This window comes from Paralichthys olivaceus, chromosome 14, assembly GCF_024713975.1.
Source record: "Paralichthys olivaceus isolate ysfri-2021 chromosome 14, ASM2471397v2, whole genome shotgun sequence".
In the NCBI taxonomy this organism is placed as follows: domain Eukaryota; kingdom Metazoa; phylum Chordata; class Actinopteri; order Pleuronectiformes; family Paralichthyidae; genus Paralichthys; species Paralichthys olivaceus.
The window spans coordinates 8,657,598-8,674,995 of NC_091106.1; the positions used below are offsets into that span (position 1 = coordinate 8,657,598).

Consider the following 17,398-nt stretch of genomic DNA (forward strand, 5'->3'; position numbering starts at 1 on the left):
CTTACAGTTTCACATCACTTTTCACAGACATATTTTGGCATGGACGTGTCGGCTGTAGAAGACCCAGTGCAGCGTCGGGCCCTGGAGACGATGATCAAGACGTATGGACAGACACCCAGACAGCTCTTCAACGGCTCTCATGTCAGCAGGGCCAGCTCCAAACTCATAATGGATGGGGAGCTGCCAGCTGCCATGGGACTCCTGGTTCAGCTGGCCTTCAGAGAAACCAGAGAACAGGCCAAGGAAATAGTGTGCCCGGTAATCTACTGTAGTGGTAGTGATTCTAGCAGCCTGCTGTGCACTGAGCAAGATGTTATTCAATTCGTCATCTATGAAATGATCTGCTGCTCACCTGGCGTTTCCTCCTCCCACCCCCACAGAGCCCACTGCCGTGGATCAAAGGTCTGAAGTGGGGTGAGTACGTGGGCTCGCCCTCAGCTCCAGACCCAGTGGTGTGCTTCAGTCAGCCACACGGGGAGAGGTTCGGATCCCTGCTGGCGCTGCCAACGCGAGCTATCTGCGGGCTCTCTTGCAAGTTCTGCCTCATGATGATTTACAGCAAAGAGCAAGGTAGGAAGCCCACCACTCAGCCACGAGACAGAATGGATTTAGAGGACGTCCCACTCACTCTGTCTATTCTGCGCCCTTTCCTCTGCAGGTGTTCGGAGCATGCACAGCACAGACATCCAGTGGTCGGCCATCTTGAGTTGGGGCTACTCCGACAATATATTGAGACTGAAGAGCAAACAGAGTGAACCACCTATCAACTTTATACAGTGTTCACAACTTCACCAGGTGAGAAGCTCAGAGAACATCAAGAGAAAGAAAACATACAAATCTACACTGAGGATAAACCATAGAATGTTTAGATGTTGATAAAGATAGACGACATGACTGCTCCCCGGCCGAGTAAGGCCAAAAAGTCGGCACCTGTTGGCTGGCTACACTATAGGTCATAAACCCCACCTCTTTGAAACTTTAGTTTCAATATAATTTTGAAAATATATATGAATATCATGACGTACAGACGCTCCAAACAGTTGACTTTACATCGTTTGTCCTGAAAGGTCTAAGACGGTTTGAGCCATGATCAAGTGTAGATATAATTTAGTTCACAGCTCAGAAAACACATTTAAGTGTGCAACATATATTAAATTGGTTATTTGATGACATGATTGACAGCTGAGAATGACTCATGATTGGTCAAGCACCTGTATTGGTGAGACCTTGTGACCAAATTTGCAATATGATGGCATTAGTAGCTGGGACATTCCTGCTTCATTTATAGAAAGTGGAGATGCATAGACCATCTTTACAGTCGATGGGATTAACCAATAAGCTTTCAGGTCTCTCATTCCTTACCATGTCTCTCTCTCTCTCTCTCTCTCTCCAGGTGACCAGCTGTGCCTGGGTGCCCGATGGCTGCCAGCTATTTACAGGTAGCAAGTGTGGAGTCATCACCGCCTACAGCAACCGCTTCACCAGCACCACGGTAGGTTTCCATGGTGATGTCTCCCTCTAACCTTCCGCCAACACATCGACGCCCTCACTCCACCCGCCCACCTCTCATTATCCCCCTACCCTCCTCTCCCCCACTTTAGACAGCTTCGCTGTGCTCAACCACCCGCCTTCATTAGTCACATCACAGTTGCCCTTGAAACCCATTTTCCACTGAGCCCACAAGTGGGATTAGGGGTCTGAGAGTTCAGTCATCAGAGGTTTTCAGACTTTCATTGGTCCCCACCAACACTCTACATTTGCTGTTTCTCTGCTCCTGAACCATGTTTCAGTAGCAACTGATCTGATCAGAAAATCCTATTTGGAAATGGTCACATGAAAGTATTCAGCTCTGTTTGTCCTCTGTACATGTTCTCTAATATATGTCTGGATTTGCATAATGTCTTTACGTAGCCATCAGAGATGGAGGTGGAATCTCAGGTTCACCTGTACGGACACACAGGGGAGGTCACCAGCCTGTTTGTCTGCAAACCGTACAGCATCCTCATCAGTGTCAGCAAAGACGGCACATGCATCCTTTGGGACCTCAACAGGTCAGTGTGTGTATGAAGTGAGATATACATCAATCTTATCTTTTGTTTGTTTGAAGAGAAATCTAATTCAAAGATGTGGGTTTTTTTCTTTTCTTCAGACTTTGTTATGTACAAAGTCTCACAGGCCACAAAAGCCCGGTGACCGCCGTCTCCGCCAGCGAGACCACAGGTGACATCGCAACAGTTTGTGACTCGGGTGAGGAATGTCCCACTTTAGAACTATAGCGTTCATTGTATGACATCTCTGTGAATATCGACTCGTGCTGTGGCCCTGCTTTGGTGGTAATCATGACTCTTGGTTTTTTTTGGATCCAGTTGGCGGTGGCAGCGACCTGCGTCTGTGGACGGTGAACGGCGACCTGATTGGTCACGTCCACTGCAGAGAGATCATCTGCTCCGTGGCCTTCTCCAACCAGCCGGAGGGCGTGTCTGTGAACGTCATCGCTGGCGGGCTGAAGAATGGTGTCGTCAGGTGAACAGAAACTCTTTTTTTTTTTTATGTTAATGTGTTTTTTCAACAAACTGATTTAGTCACTGGTGTGTTTTCATGTTCAGATTGTGGAGCACCTGGGATTTAAAACCAGTGAGAGAGATCACCTTTCCCAAGTCAAGCAAACCCATCATCAGGTAACAGTGCAGCTAATGTACCACTTGTTAATATTCTGACTCTGTGGGGAACACTGATGATGACGTCTTCTCCTGTGTGCCTCAGCCTGACGTACTCGTGTGACGGACACCACCTCTACACTGCCAACAACGAGGGGACAGTGATGGCGTGGTGTCGACGGGACCAGCAGCGCATGAAGCTGCCTATGTTCTACTCCTTTCTGAGCAGCTACGCCGCAGGCTGACGGCGTGTCTGACGTTTACCCCTGTCCAGTTCTCAGCAAGAGAGGCACCCTCCTCCTCCTTCTCCTCATTCTCCCCTTCCTCGGGGGAGGACTTGTCAGCATGGCATCAACCTCCCTGATCCCTCCTTGACTTTGAACTAAAGCCATCCCCAGCTGAGCAAACTCTACTCCCAGCATTAAGAAATGATTATATAAAATAGTATTATATGTATATAAATATATATTTATAAACATACTGAAGTGGAATGTCGTGGGGGGTTGATGAACATTTGTCTGCGGCTGCAACAGACACATGAAACTCATTTCTGAGCGTATGTTTAGTTTGTTTAGTCTTCTCATTCTTTTGTTTCCGACTGTTGAGATTCTGTTGTGCAAGGATCCTTGTGTAATGTTGACTTCTTGGTAAGCTGCTATCGTCTGGCCAAAACCAGTCCCGAAGTGTGAAGACCCCCTGTCTCTCATTTCTTTGCCGCTCCGATCTCCCGCAGCGTGACGTCTGACAGCGTGACGTCTGACAGTGTCCCACAGACGCTGCAGCAGTCTGGAGGGAGGCAGGGAGCCCATCCTCGCGTCTGTCTGTCACCGGGACACGACCCGCTCTGTGGGAGTGAGACGCCACTCTGAGGGGCTGTCCGCTCCACTCAAGTCTGAGCTGTAGTGTCACCGCCCCACATCCCTGTGTATCTGAGCTCAGTGGAGGGATGTGGGGGAATGAAGCGCACCTTGTGTTGGATGTTCTGTCCTACTTCTGCATGCTGGGATGACACTGACCTTGACTGTGTGACATTTGCTGTCATGATACTTTGTTATTAATGCCTGCCTCAGCTGAACTGTCCTTTTGCATTGAGAACTATTGATATTGATTTATTTTTTAGAATCACTGTGGCGGCTCATCTTTCCTTCTTTGCTTCCCTCGTGTTTTACTTTCTGCTGCTAAAATGCACTAAAACCTTTCACTACTTCATTGAGCTCGCTGAGATTCTAAGAGAGTGATTAACAAACATCAGCAGAGAGGAGTATCCTGAACGTGCCCTTGCACTCACTGATGCTCGGTACCTGTGCAGCATTAAAGAAAGTTTGCAGCAGATGGGAGGCTGGGACCGGAGTTTCTGACACTGATGAGGTTTACAGCTGATTTCAGAATCTTACACACTACACTGATCAGTGTGAGAACCAATCGACCAAACATTTCTTTGGATCCATGCAGCTATTCTTTACATTCCCACTCAACCCGCACTTTCAGTTTGTCATTCATTATGTGTCAGATGGTAGTCGCAGCACTTTTCTTTTTAAACTACCATCTAATTCAAGGTGAGCCAATGACCTGTGGTCTTAATATGAACTTTGGTTAAATTCCACTAATAAATCAAGGAAGCAATATCAGACATAAACATGCAATAGGTCATTTTTGTTGATAAAGATTCATGGGAGGAAAAGCCAGAGGTTTGTTCCGCAGCTGTGAAACTACTTGTTTTGCCTTTGTGGTGACTGCAGTGAGCCTTCTATTGGGAAGTCACGTCTTACTTTTCACTCTTTTGTTGGAGAAAGGGAATATTTCTTATCGTGTCCTGGCGTCGTTCCTTTGGTTGTTTTGATGTTTTTTCCTCTGCTCACTCAATCTTTGTCGGTGTTACTGCGACTTGACGTTACTGCGTTTGTTTACTTTGTTTTCATGCTCGCACGTGTACATACATTTCCTCCGTGTCATTTTTAAAAGTATTTTTTTTCTCTTTAACATTCATTTGTGAGAACATGATTTGTTTTTTGTGTTTGTTCTTTGAGAAAATGGCAAAAAATCCGAGAGGAAACGTGAGAAATGTGTTTTTGTGCATTCTGACAGAAGGAAATATTTTTCAGTTGATAACTTAAGCTATGCATAATTTAAGATCATTGTCTTAGTTTTGCTTATATATTGTGTTGTGTGATCGACCTCTTTGGGCTGGTTGTGCGAGTTTGTGAACCGAGGTTAAGAAAGGTCCTATATTATATTTTGTTTGTTTGTTTGTATATATGTATGTGTGTGTATGAACAAACCAAGTGATGACTATATTATAAATATATAAATATATATATAAATATTTGAAGGAATATTACTACATCTTGTCTTCTGTGTCCTTATTTGGAAAGGGGTGTGTTCAGGAACCTCTAAGGCAAGAAGAAACTAAGATGACACAGCCTAAATTATTGTTTTGAGTATTCAGAATACTGATTATGAATAAATCTGAGTTTTTTTTAATTATTTTTGATCTGGATGCAAATTTCCTTGTTGTTATGGCTGCGACCCATCATCCGTTGCTATGGGGAGAGGAGGGATGAGGCAGGGTGGGGGGGGGGGGGACCCGGTGATGTCAAAGCTGATGTAAAAATGAAATGGGGAAGCCTGCAGATCTGTGGTGTCTCCTGCAACAATAAAGTCAATTACAATAAAAACTCTTTTTTTAAAACAGCAGCAGACATTAATTAGATTTTGGTGCGTTTAGGGCCGGTCCGTACAGCAGAGACGCGCCCCCCGGCTCGCTGCTGCAGCTCCTGCTCAACTGATCGAGTGCTTCCTTTCCCCGCAGCCTGCGTCCTGATCGTCACACGGAGGTTTCCCCCCCTCGCTTGCATGCGTAACCGCCTCTCCGAATCCAGTCGCGGTTTCTGTGCCAGGACCTCGCCGCCTGGATCATCTTCCTCCGCCGGGGAGCGCACGACTCTGCGCCGCTGAGAGAGGAGGTCTTTTTCATCTCCAGAGAAAAGAGGAGAAGCGAGGCTGGGATTTCCTCCTATCATTTCACATTTGACAGATCATCTTCTAGCGTGTGTGTGTGTGTGAGAGAGGGGGCTTTTTTTTCTCCCTGTGTGTGTGTATGTGTGTGCGTGTGTGTGTGTGTTGGGTGGAGTCAACCCGGAATTCTCTAAATTGGAAATCCGCTGGCACATTTCAGGTAGGTCGGCGGCTGCAGCATCCATTAATCAGATCATATTAGCGAGCGATGCAGGGAATCAGATTTTATTTTTCATTATTTTATTCTTCTAATGAAAAAAAAAATCCTGCTGCTCCTCCACGGTGCTGTTTTGTGAGCAGGGCCGCAGCTCGCACGCTGCAGGGTCTCCAACCATTTCTCCCCCCTTTAGAAATAAGAGGGTTTGACTGATGCGCAGAGACGAACAGCTTCGTTACATTAGGATAAAACGCGGATGAGAGAACGAGAAGCAGCCGCAGAAGGGTGCACGGATCGAGGGGGGAGACCTGAGTGGAGGGGGGAGGCCTGGTTGTATGGCTTCCTGCAAGGGTGTGATGAAAATCCATAAATTGGCTTTAGATGCTCGAAGAGTGGGATTCAAACGCTTGCATTCTCCTTTACAAAACATCTGCTTTGTATTCAGGTCTATTTCAGTGCAGTCACAGCTGGATTAGATGCAATGGAAATAAAATAAATTAACAAATTCAGGCTTAAGCAATGAATCCACATAGATTCTCCTCGGTGAGACGCTTCGCGTGTTCATGCATGTTGTTCTAAAAGCTCACAGATTTGTTCAGGCTGGATGAGGAGGAGTGATGGGTGGCGCGGGCCCTGAAATCTGCAGAAATGTGTTTGCTGAATAGAAACTGTAATTGCATTTGTGCACATTGTGGAAGACAGTTGAGAAAATGAGGAGTGGACAGATGGGAGGGAAATGTGCTGGTTTGATTCCCTTCATTTGATTCCATAACATCCCCCCCTCCCCTCACACATGTCTGCTGAAGTGTCCCTGAGCAAAGCACTGTGGCCCTGAGGTGCAACACACAGCTCCAAAGAGGTGTGTGTGTGTGTTTGTTTTCCTGCTTTGTTGCCATCTCCTCCAGCCTCTGGCTGTACATCATAACTTTGATTTTGAAAATAAAGAAAGTAATCGTGCATGAACACCGGCAGATAAAATGACAAACCCTCAGTCCAGCTGCTGCGTTCAAAAGCTCTTTCTTCTAAATAAAATGGAGCTCGGCTGCTGTAAAACACATTCCCTGTGCAAAATGGGTCCTTTTGAATTTGAAGAAGGAAGAAATAAAAGGTTGTGGCAGAGAATGGCTGATCCAAGGGGGCCAGATACATCAGCCCCCGGGGGGGCTGCTTTTCTGGGTTTAATGTGATGTTCATTGACTCTATGTGTCACCCCCCACCTCCCCTCACCCATTGTGCCTCTGTGTGGCGTCACAGGAGCATCATGAAGGACGGTATCGCCAACAACAGCACGGCCAGCATCTCCCAAGCCAGGAAAGCTGTGGAGCAGCTGAAGATGGAGGCCTGCATGGATAGGATAAAGGTAAGAGGGCTTTTATTTTGTTAACTGCCGCTCTGAAAAAAATAGGATAAATGTAACAGGGCTTTTATTTTGTTAACTGTGGCTTTGCTTGTGAATTTACAGATCGCCTGGTGCATGTGTTATTATTATTATTCCTAAAGTCAAAAGTCACTCCACTTGATACAAACCTTGATTTAATAAATAGATTCAACCATTTTTAATTCATCTGATTGACAGATAAAAATAAATCGTTCATGTTTTCCTGGACGAGGCCAGCTAGCTGCTTGCAAATGCAGGAGTGTTCCAAGGTTCTTTAGGGGCCTTAGGATAAAGGAACCTGGGGGCCCTCTATACCCCTCCCAAGTAACAAACCACATCCTTCTGATCTCCAGATGATTCTTTTCTTATCAAAATTGTAAACAAAATAAAATACAATTGCAAAGCTTTTAGTAGAAACATAGTAGCATGGTTCCTTGTCAAGGGTTTTCCAACCATGGTGTCTTTACAGTCTTTTGTAAATAGCAGATCATAGAATTTAAGTTTGGTTTTGTTGTGAATTAATCAGCTATTACCGGCTTTGCTTACCCTCATCTAACTATTGTCTAAAAAGCCTTCATTTAGAATGAAATGTATATGTTTGTCTACTCTGCTGGATGGACTGAGAGAGTAGCAGTGAACCATCACTATTGTCTCGTATCTGTCCTTCATGGATGATGTTCTTTAAAACAGGACTGATCCTCTATGACATTAACACTACAGTTAGATATTGTCTTTTTATTTGCACTCATTCTTTTCCCTTGACACTTGACGCCATTTATCAGATTGTGATTCAGCTCCCTCTGGGGTTTTTACATATATTTAATGTTTTTTCTTTACTCTCTTTAACATTGCAACATTGAAACATTTTTCCAAAAGTCAGGCACATTATATCTCTATAGGAGGGTGAAATCTGGTGAAGCTTGATTGAATCGATTGGGCCTTGAAGGAGGTATGTGCTCCCCTGAATGCTATTCTAGTTTATTCCAGCGGTCGACTTCATGATGACAGCAAAATGAATGTTCAGGGCATCTTTTCTGGACAGGAGTCAAGTGAAGCCTAAGTTCACCCCGCGGGCGCCTGAGTGTAGCGTCTGTGAGGGATGAACCCAGAGGCTGAGGTTCATCCCTGTGATTTGTGACCACTTCTGACTTCGGTTATCCTTCAGGTTGTGTCATAGTTTCTGAGGGAGATTGTAAAAGCATGTCCTCGGTCATCATCTTTTCATGCAGGATTTCTTCTCATCTCATGTTCCCATTGATTGAGGCTTCAGCAGACTCCTGAGTTTAAGGTTAAGGCTCATCACCTTAAACATCACCTTTATTGTGAAGGAGCACAGTCCTCATGAAGTCCTCATCAAACAACTCCTGGTTAGATGACTTTTAAGCCCTGTATATTCTTTATGGCTGAGGTCAGTCACAATCATTGTCGTAACACAGTGTAGATAAGTTCTATACAACAGAATCCTTCATAGAGGTCATTGTTTTTACTGCATTGTGTGCTCACCCCAGTAAAAAGCTTATTTTATTTCTTACTCTATGAACCCGTTTGTGGAGTGTGAAGGGATGCCTCCTCTCCATCGTTTTCATCAACCACCTCTTGTGCAACTTAAAAGGCCATGTCATCATCTCATCCGGTATGCTCCTCATGTGCTCAGGGAATGATTGCCCCACAGCCCCGAGGCTGTTTGCTCAGCATTATGGCCGAGGCCTGGACGCCTGCTGTACACCATCATCCCCGCTAAACACAACGAAGGCTCCTTCCAAGGGAACCTCGTCTTTTTGAAAATCAAAGTGATTAACACTACGAGTTGAATTCAGGGTTTGGAAGTTGAAGCTACTGAATACTGATTTAAAGAGGCAATTAAGTTTTTCATTTGTTTAAATGTGTGCAAAGTCATTATATGTTCACACAACGGTGACTGAGCCTGTTTAAATATGTATATATTTATAGTGTTATGATCTGGGTGTCTGTGGCCACATTCCCTAGAAAGACAATGCTGTATTAAAAGAGACACATTATATAAACATATTTCCTTATTATTTTTCTTTCCTCTTGTGTTTTAAAGGTGTTTTGTAAAGTTAGTAGTGCAGCAGACACATCTGCACCACTGTGAGTTCATGGGACATATCGCGTTTGGACAGGGGGTCATTCAAATGTCTAAAGCAATTTAGTGCAAATTAACAAATGTGAGCATGTTAATATGTTAAAACAGTTGACTATAAAGATAAAATATCCCAGATACATGCACTATGGACGTCATTTGGAGCCAGAGTCAGCGCAGTAATGATTGTGGGACGGAGCCACAGTGGCGAAGTCCTGTCGATGTGTGGCCTTGATCAATTCTGATTGAGTCTCAGCCGTCAATCATGACATTTCACTCTGTTTTTATATCATCAAATAACTGATTAAAACAACGTACTGGAAGAATCAACACTTGAACAAACATCAGTGTGAGAAGAACAACCTAAAATGACAGAAACCATTGTATTTTTTAAGTTTGGTCCACGTCCCATCCATTAACCATGTCCTCTCACTTGGTTCTCTACGATGGTTTTGAATGTTGGTGAATATGAATGCGCCCAAGTCAAAGTAATAGGTTTTATTATTGACACCGATCTTATCATACTTTAAATTCTGAAATCATATCTGGTGAAGATGTTTTTTGTTAAACAGAAATGACATATTTTGCATTTCCAGGTTGCTTAGAATGCTTTGCTAGATTTAGTGGTGATAGGAAACAACTGACAAAAGAAAAAACATCTGTATTTGTCACAAGGAAAGAAGAATGGCACCGGCATCAAACCTAACTTAGCGATTGAATTGCACTTGAAGTTGCAAAATATTAATTGGGAACAAAAGGAGAGCGGGCACCTGCTGTCTCACACGTAATAGTGTTCAAGGTAAAATAACTGGTTTGTGGTTGTGCTGGAGGTGGAGGATAAATGAGTGTAAAATGGAGTCATCTAAATTGAGCTAAGACGGGTTTAAATCACAAAATGTTGGAATAAATCTGACTTGTCAGTTTTATTGTCACCTTAGCATCTGATGGAAAAAGACGCATCAGGCCTGAATGTAAATGAATTTTAAATGTCACAGTCGATCTTTATCCGGAAGTCTCTCGCTCAGTCTGTCTGAGAAAAAATGTATGTTCTGAATAATTGACTTCTGCTGTTTGTTCTGAAAAGCTTTTAACACCGACAGACAGAGGAGTTGGTGTGAAACAAAATAGTAACTGTTTCAGCAGCAGCACGATTTCACATCGCTGCTATTTTCTCAGCAGCTTTCATATGATTGATAGGTCTGCAGTTGTTTGTGCTTTAAAAGCACTCGACACATCAGATGAGGAGATCCGAGTAATTCTTCTTTTAACTGCCCCCCCCCCCCCAAAAAAGGAGCCTATGAAGTAGCGCGTGGCTGCGGAAGAAAGCAGAGAAAAGTGCAGAGATAGAGGAGCAGAGAGAAAAGTTGCCCGTGTCTGACATTCCTTTCAATTTAATTAAGGGATGTGACGAGTGTGTATCTGTGAGTGGAGTGGTCTCTGTGCTGCTGATTGAGGGATCACCATGTTCTCATTAATTGCTCAATCAGCCAAAGGAATGTGATCTGTGCTAATTAGAAGGACTCTCCCTCCATCATGGGGCTGCAGTGTAATTACAGTCAGTCTGGGCCTAATGACACACACCGTGCAGTACCACTCTTTGTCCTGTGGGGCTCCCGTTTTTCTGCAGACACCCTGGCTGCAGTGATTTGATGATACACTTGTTACTTTGATGATGATCATGAGAATAAGTTATTTACTTAAAGGTTTGTCAATGTTTCGCTTTGTGTCGGCTAGAGACCGAGTAGAGGAAGTAGATAACCAACCATCAAAGGATCTCCTTTGAGTAATTTTTTATATGATTAGCCTCTAGAATGATTAAGACCTTAACAAAATTGAGTTGGATCAGAAATGATTTGAAACTGATTTGTTAAAACCTGGAGCCTAATTCATGGGGGGGGACAATCCAATTGGAACAATCCCAATTATCAAACACTAACTTTTTCACCTCAGTTTTAATGAAGCTATCATATAAATAGTGAAATGTTTGCAGGTATATTAAGTGATTATTCATTGTAAGTAATGATTGAGTTTATGACCATGCTGTTAGACCTCACCCCTCCCACTGTTCAACCCAGCGTTTCACCCTTGGTTATAACGTGAGCTCCTAAATAATGACTTGAGTATATTCTTGTATCCACTGATAATTAACATTGTATATTTATTTCTTCTCTTGAATGTAAAACCACACCCACCAGTGTTGTTCAGAGTTCCTTCAGTGTTGTAAACCATTTGTAAAACAACCTCTTGCCAAATTTAGCATAGAAAATGTCCCCTTTATTTCCTGACGTGTGAGGTGTATTAAGCAATCGCTGACTTATCAGTTTTTATTAGCAACAGGGGATTTACAAAAACACAGACAGGACCAGTGTGAGCGTGTGACATAAATAATAAAGACGCATTAGCTGGAGGAAGGTGACTGCAGCCGTTAGAGCGGAGAGCCAACAGAATCATGCAGAGAGGTAATCATGTGTGAGAATACTGCTGTGTCATTTTTTTTTGGTCACGGAAATTAATGTGTTGGATGATCGCTTATAACTAAACACAGGAATTCCATTAGGTTTGTTTCTAATGAGGATGTGGACAGTCAGTATTTACTGGTGCCAGTGAAGCAGCAGAGGCACCATTATGTATTTGTAGTGTAAAGAGGACTTTGACTTTGGATGGGGTCATTCAAACGAGTGAAGAACTTAAAAGCAAATTAATAAATGCAGAGGGCAAACATGCTAAACCATAGACTGTGGCTGTGGGCTATATAAAGATGGACGACATGTCTCCACTTCCTCCTTTTGCATGAACCTGAAGCCAAAATATGCCAGATAGGGGGCCACCCTTTTGGACTTCATTTGGAGCCTGCGAGTCCTGCCAATACTTTTGACCAATCATGTGTTAGTCTCAGCTTTCAATCATTACATGTCACCCTGTCTTTACAGCATCAAATAGATACTTAAAACCAAATTTTGGAAAAAATAACACTTGAGAATGACAGAAACCATTTTTGAGAAGAATTTATTTGACGTGTACTTTGACTTTGAAGTTTGGCCCATGTCTCATCTGCTAACATGGAGAATTTATGACCTTTACTGCGGACAGATGATTTCATTATGTATTCAAACTATGTGCTCAACCAGGACAGTGAACACAGCAAACATACCTGCGAGACAACAGCACATTAGTATTGTCACTTATTAGCGTATTCGCATGCTGATGTTAGCACCACAGAACACGAACACTGCTGTGCGTATGGTTACACCCTCACTGAGCATCTGGCTAGTTTCTACTTGTTTGAGTCTGGCTGGCTCAGCAGGAGGCAGCTCGGTGGTTTATAAACACTTGGCCCCTGAAAATGAAGCAGTGACCCCTCATCACAGGTGATGTCCTCAGTGTGGACGTCTGAACTGAATCATGTCTCCCTCTGACACTGATCCATTTGAAGGATTTTTAGATACTCTGAAGAGCTGACAGTGATCTTGAAAGCGATTTGAGATACGGCCGTTATTTGAACTTGCAAAATTCATGACTGTCCATTTTTACAATACTGAAATATAATTTTTTCTCGTACTTATACTCAGGTTTTTTTTTAGGCTTCTTATGAGAATTACAAACCCCGGGTGGGCAACTGAGGTAAAATGGATAGAGAAGAAGTATGATTTGGACATTTGGCTATCACGCTTGAGCCTGAGTTTATTCTGAGTTTATTCCCCTTATTTATTGCTCCATGGTGGAAAATAGTCCCTAACAAATGCACTGATTATTCTTTTTTGAGTTATATCTATGAAAACTACAATTTCCATCTGGTTTTGGACATTTCTGAACCTTTTTTAAATTGTATTTTGAGCTGTTTAATAGATTTGCTTCTTTAATGGGCTAAAGACATCAGAAAGACAGAGACTGAAGAATGCATCCATTTTTATGTCTTTAAATTGGATTTGTGGACAAACAACAAAAATATAGAATAAAACCAGCCATGTTTTCAATAAATCTCAGCACCTGATATTAATCCTAAACCTTTAGACTGGATAGGCTTAGGCTGCGACGATAAAACTGTAATAATCCCTGTTTAAGAGGAAATGTGATGGGCAGCGTGATGGATTTTGTGCGTTATATTCTTCCATGAGAGCAGCAGTGGGTGAGGTGAAGTGGCAGGAAGAAGATCAGATGGCTCAGTCCTGCACGTAGATCCCTGAGCCCTGACCGTCCCTCTGATGCAGCTGCTCCTCTCCATTTGCAGCCTCCCCTCCCCGTTACCTCCCGTCTCAGCTCCCAAGTGAAGCCTGCATTCGTGTACACAATCAGTCTGTAAAATGTTCAGTCTGTTTGACTCTGTTTGAAAATGATAAAATGCAAGTTTTCCCACAGAGGCAGGATGTGATTTGTTAGTCCCATCCTCTTCATCGAATATTAAAACTCGTCAGTCATCCTGATGAGCCGTCGTCTCCTGCTGATGTCACATCATCAGTACAGTCACCACAGGCACTGACAAATCACCAATACATACTATATGCAACTTCAAAGAAACAGCAGCCATGCAGCATTCATCCAAACTTTGAATGGGTTTCATGCGGATCAGGTTTATCTACCTGAACAAACACACAGGGAGCAGCAGAACATAGTGTACGTTGAAATAAAAACACACATCACACAACACTCTTCTCCAATTTACCGTGTTTTATTCACCTCGTCACATTTTTGATCAGGTTGGTGTCTGCCATTTTTTCCAGTTTTATTATATAGGCACATTGCCTTGACTGAGCCTATACATAAAAACACACACCCAACTTTTCAAAAGCTCTCTTCACGAATTATAATTCATCTAAACCCATGAGTAGTTAAAAAGTGATTTTAGAGATATGCTAGTTCCATAGCAGCGTTGATCACTCCACCACTTTGGGCCACACTGAAGAATCTTAACAACATTTGGATGGATTCCCATCAATACTTTCAGGACATTCATGGTCATCAGACCAATCAAATCTAAGGACATTCCCATCAGTCTCTGCTACACTTTGTGTTCAGGGCTATTAGGAAAAGGTTAGCAGGCTAATACACTAAACCAAAAATGATTAACAGACTAGAGTAAACATGTAACTAGCTGGCTAGCATTAGTATTCAGCTCATTGCACTACTGCACAGCTTAATAGAGCTACTAGTGTGGCTGTCTTGTGCAATACAAAACCACTTTCAAAAAACAGCATCTTCAAGCCTTATCCACTTTGTAACACTGATGCTAACCCCATCTAGAAACATCACCTCTAAACAATGACATTTACTCTTCAATTAATAGTTTTTCAGTACAAATTTAATCGAGTGAACTCGTCAATATGACTTTTTATCTTTACTTAAAAAACATTCAAAATCCAATATACTTCCGCGAATAAGCAGCTCCTTTAAATCTCTTTCTCTCTTCGACAGATACTTCTTCATGGATTACATTTTTAAAGTGATTATTATTGACTATTAAATGAGGTGATGTTGAAATGACAGAAGATGACGCAAGGGAGGTGCAACGGACGTTCCTGGTTCGCTCTGAACTTTGAAGTCATACAAGGATAAGAACACTGGGAACAAATTCAGACACCACCTTATGAAGGCAGGATAGCTGCAACATAAAAAGATGAGAAAGCCTGCTGGAAAAGATTTAGTTGAAAGGGATCTATTGGCAGAAATCGAATATAAAATAATCCTAGTGATGTATTCTCTAGTGTGTTTCATCTAAATTGTATGAATTGTTGTTTTCTTTACCCTAGAATGGGACCTTTATCTTTAAATACTTTATATCCGCATCGGTAGCGATTCCTCTTTATGGAGGCTGCCATGTTTTTTACATTAGCCCAAACTGGACAAACGAAACACCTTTTGAATTGTTCTCACAACTGAAGGTTACCACAGGTTCTCTGTCATGTATTCAGCTGCAGTATGCAACTTAACCAATAGATGTCACTACATTCTACACGCTGAACCTTTAAGTTTTGGTTATTTTGCAATAGTGAGAGAAACGTCTGATGATCTCTGCATGTTCTTTTCCTGTCTCAATATTGCAGGTGTCCAAAGCAGCTGCAGACCTGATGGCGTACTGTGACGCGCACATACGTGAGGACCCCCTCATCGTGCCCGTCCCCGCCTCAGAGAACCCTTTCCGGGAGAAGAAGTTCTTCTGCACCATCCTCTGATGACCTGCGAGGGGCGCACAAGTGCAGGCATGGCGTTGCCTGGCTTCTCTGTCTTCACCACACCTGAAGCTACTGGCCACAGGCGTTGAGTTGAGTTTTGCCCCAGCGGACACTCTGTTGTTGGTCAGCTCTGTCCTGGTGGCTGAAGGTTTTGGGGGAGTCAGCTACCAAACTGGCAACCCGGCGAGCGTATCATGTCTTGTTAAATAGGTTTGTTATTGCTTTGTTATTAGAGAACAGCCTTGCTCAGTGCTTAATGAGATGAGAGATGTTTTTTTCCCTTCTTTTCTTTTATTGTGCTAGATCTTAACATGTCTCAGGAAACAGAAATTTGCCCAGTGTTTACTTCTTTTTAAACATTTAGTCCCTTTCTCCGATTCTGAATGAAAAAACATTAATCTTTGTATTAAATTGAACATTTGAACACATTAGCAGGAACGCCTACTGTACTGAAATGTGATTTCTGGTTTCTGTTTCAATTAGCCTCCAGAGTCACCAACAATTAACCTGCTCCTTTTAGTGCTGGAACAGAAACCTTATCTGGAACACTAAATGATTTCAGTTTGTGCGAACTGCGCTTGTGATAAGAAGCGGCTGCACGTCGCCTCTGCTGCAAATAAATAAACAGACCCTCTGCTTATTGAAAGGTGCAGAGCTAATGTTTCAACAGCGAGACGAGTTCTTCAGGGTTATCACTGTGCAAACAACCCTTAAGTCAAAAATTATTTATGAATCTGCCGCCTCCTTTCCCCAGGTCTGCTTTAATGCACTCCACCTTTACTGCTCTATTTGATTTACTCCTCATACGTTTCATCCACTTTAAATCAGAGACACTATCAGTCCATCCTTTTGCAGGATATCTTAACTTTCTCATTTGTTTGCTGGGCATGTTTCCTGAGCCTGATTCTCTTTGCCTGTCCTAGAGTGAATGGCACGGCCTTTGACATTATTGCCAAACCAAGAGGCCTGCATGTTTCTCTGCTCCTTTTTGACAGCCTCCTGTGTTTCCGAGAGACTGTCGGGTCTTTTAGAGTGTACAGTATGTTACAGTGCCAACTTCTGTGAGAGCAGCGTGATCCTCACACTGTGGTCACACAGCCTTCTTTTCTGTTTTTGTTTAGTTTTTGAACAAAAAGCACACTGTCGAAAAACGTTTCCTTTACCTGGTAGTTGAATAGCATTTGCTGATTTTTACGATGAATTGTTATGATCGTTATTAATATTGTTATTATCAGTAGTATTATTGAATATTTGTTGCATAGCACTTACAGCTACATGACGTGTAGTGCTAATGAGCTTGTATGATACTTAGGAAAGGAAACATTTATAAATCATGCAATTATTGATACTATCTGAGTATTTTTAAAAAACAACGCTAAGGGTCGGTTTACATTATATGATCCCTTCGGTGGTTTAGACTTTTGCATCATCGTTTCTGTAAAATTAAAATAAATTTCCTCTTGGTACTTGAACTAGCATTAGGAATCAAACTCGGATACTGGTCTATCACCAACTCAAACTATTGGACTCAAATTGTTTTCAGGAGAATTATTATTGTTATTATTTCCTGTGTGAACAACCTGAGACTGACCTCAGGACGCTCTCACTGACCTCATCGTAAGGATGGTGCCAATTCTGAAACAAGAAATATAACAGCTAGAGATGAATATTGCATGGATTTATTTCTATCTATAACAGAGAGAACTATTATGAAATGAAATATTGCCTCTTCATTGAATTTTCTGGGTGCTACTCTGCACAGAATAATCTCATTGGAGTGCGGATATGTCGTGCAGCTGTATTCATGAATGGTATTATTGTTTTGGGAAACAATAGCAATTAAATAGCAGGCTTTGTAAAATCCTACTTTGGATCAAATGAATTAAAGGAAAAGGGCAACCCAGATGTGCCGTGTCTTCACTA

At 42.6% G+C, this 17,398-nt stretch overlaps 2 protein-coding genes across 10 annotated transcripts in view; both read left to right on the forward strand.

Moving 5' to 3' along the window:
* The window catches only part of lyst (lysosomal trafficking regulator), a 53,695-nt gene extending 48,697 nt beyond the window's left edge, over positions 1 to 4,998 (forward strand). For all 9 annotated transcript variants that reach the window (XM_069538156.1, XM_069538162.1, XM_069538163.1 and 6 more), the window contains 9 exons: positions 28 to 258; positions 381 to 570; positions 659 to 795; positions 1,394 to 1,492; positions 1,912 to 2,051; positions 2,150 to 2,247; positions 2,367 to 2,523; positions 2,607 to 2,678; positions 2,764 to 4,998. In XM_069538156.1, the coding sequence (XP_069394257.1) occupies positions 28 to 258; positions 381 to 570; positions 659 to 795; positions 1,394 to 1,492; positions 1,912 to 2,051; positions 2,150 to 2,247; positions 2,367 to 2,523; positions 2,607 to 2,678; positions 2,764 to 2,902 (1,263 nt within the window). In that variant the 3' untranslated portion in view covers positions 2,903 to 4,998. The remainder of the gene's footprint in view (positions 1 to 27; positions 259 to 380; positions 571 to 658; positions 796 to 1,393; positions 1,493 to 1,911; positions 2,052 to 2,149; positions 2,248 to 2,366; positions 2,524 to 2,606; positions 2,679 to 2,763) is intronic.
* Positions 4,999 to 5,246: 248 nt separating this feature from the next.
* LOC109642024 (guanine nucleotide-binding protein G(I)/G(S)/G(O) subunit gamma-4) lies at positions 5,247 to 17,398 on the forward strand. The gene is made up of 3 exons (XM_020106656.2): positions 5,247 to 5,832; positions 7,084 to 7,189; positions 15,347 to 17,398. The coding sequence occupies exons 2-3, from the start codon at positions 7,091 to 7,093 to the stop codon at positions 15,473 to 15,475; spliced, it is 228 nt and encodes a 75-aa protein (XP_019962215.1). The 5' UTR covers positions 5,247 to 5,832; positions 7,084 to 7,090; the 3' UTR covers positions 15,476 to 17,398.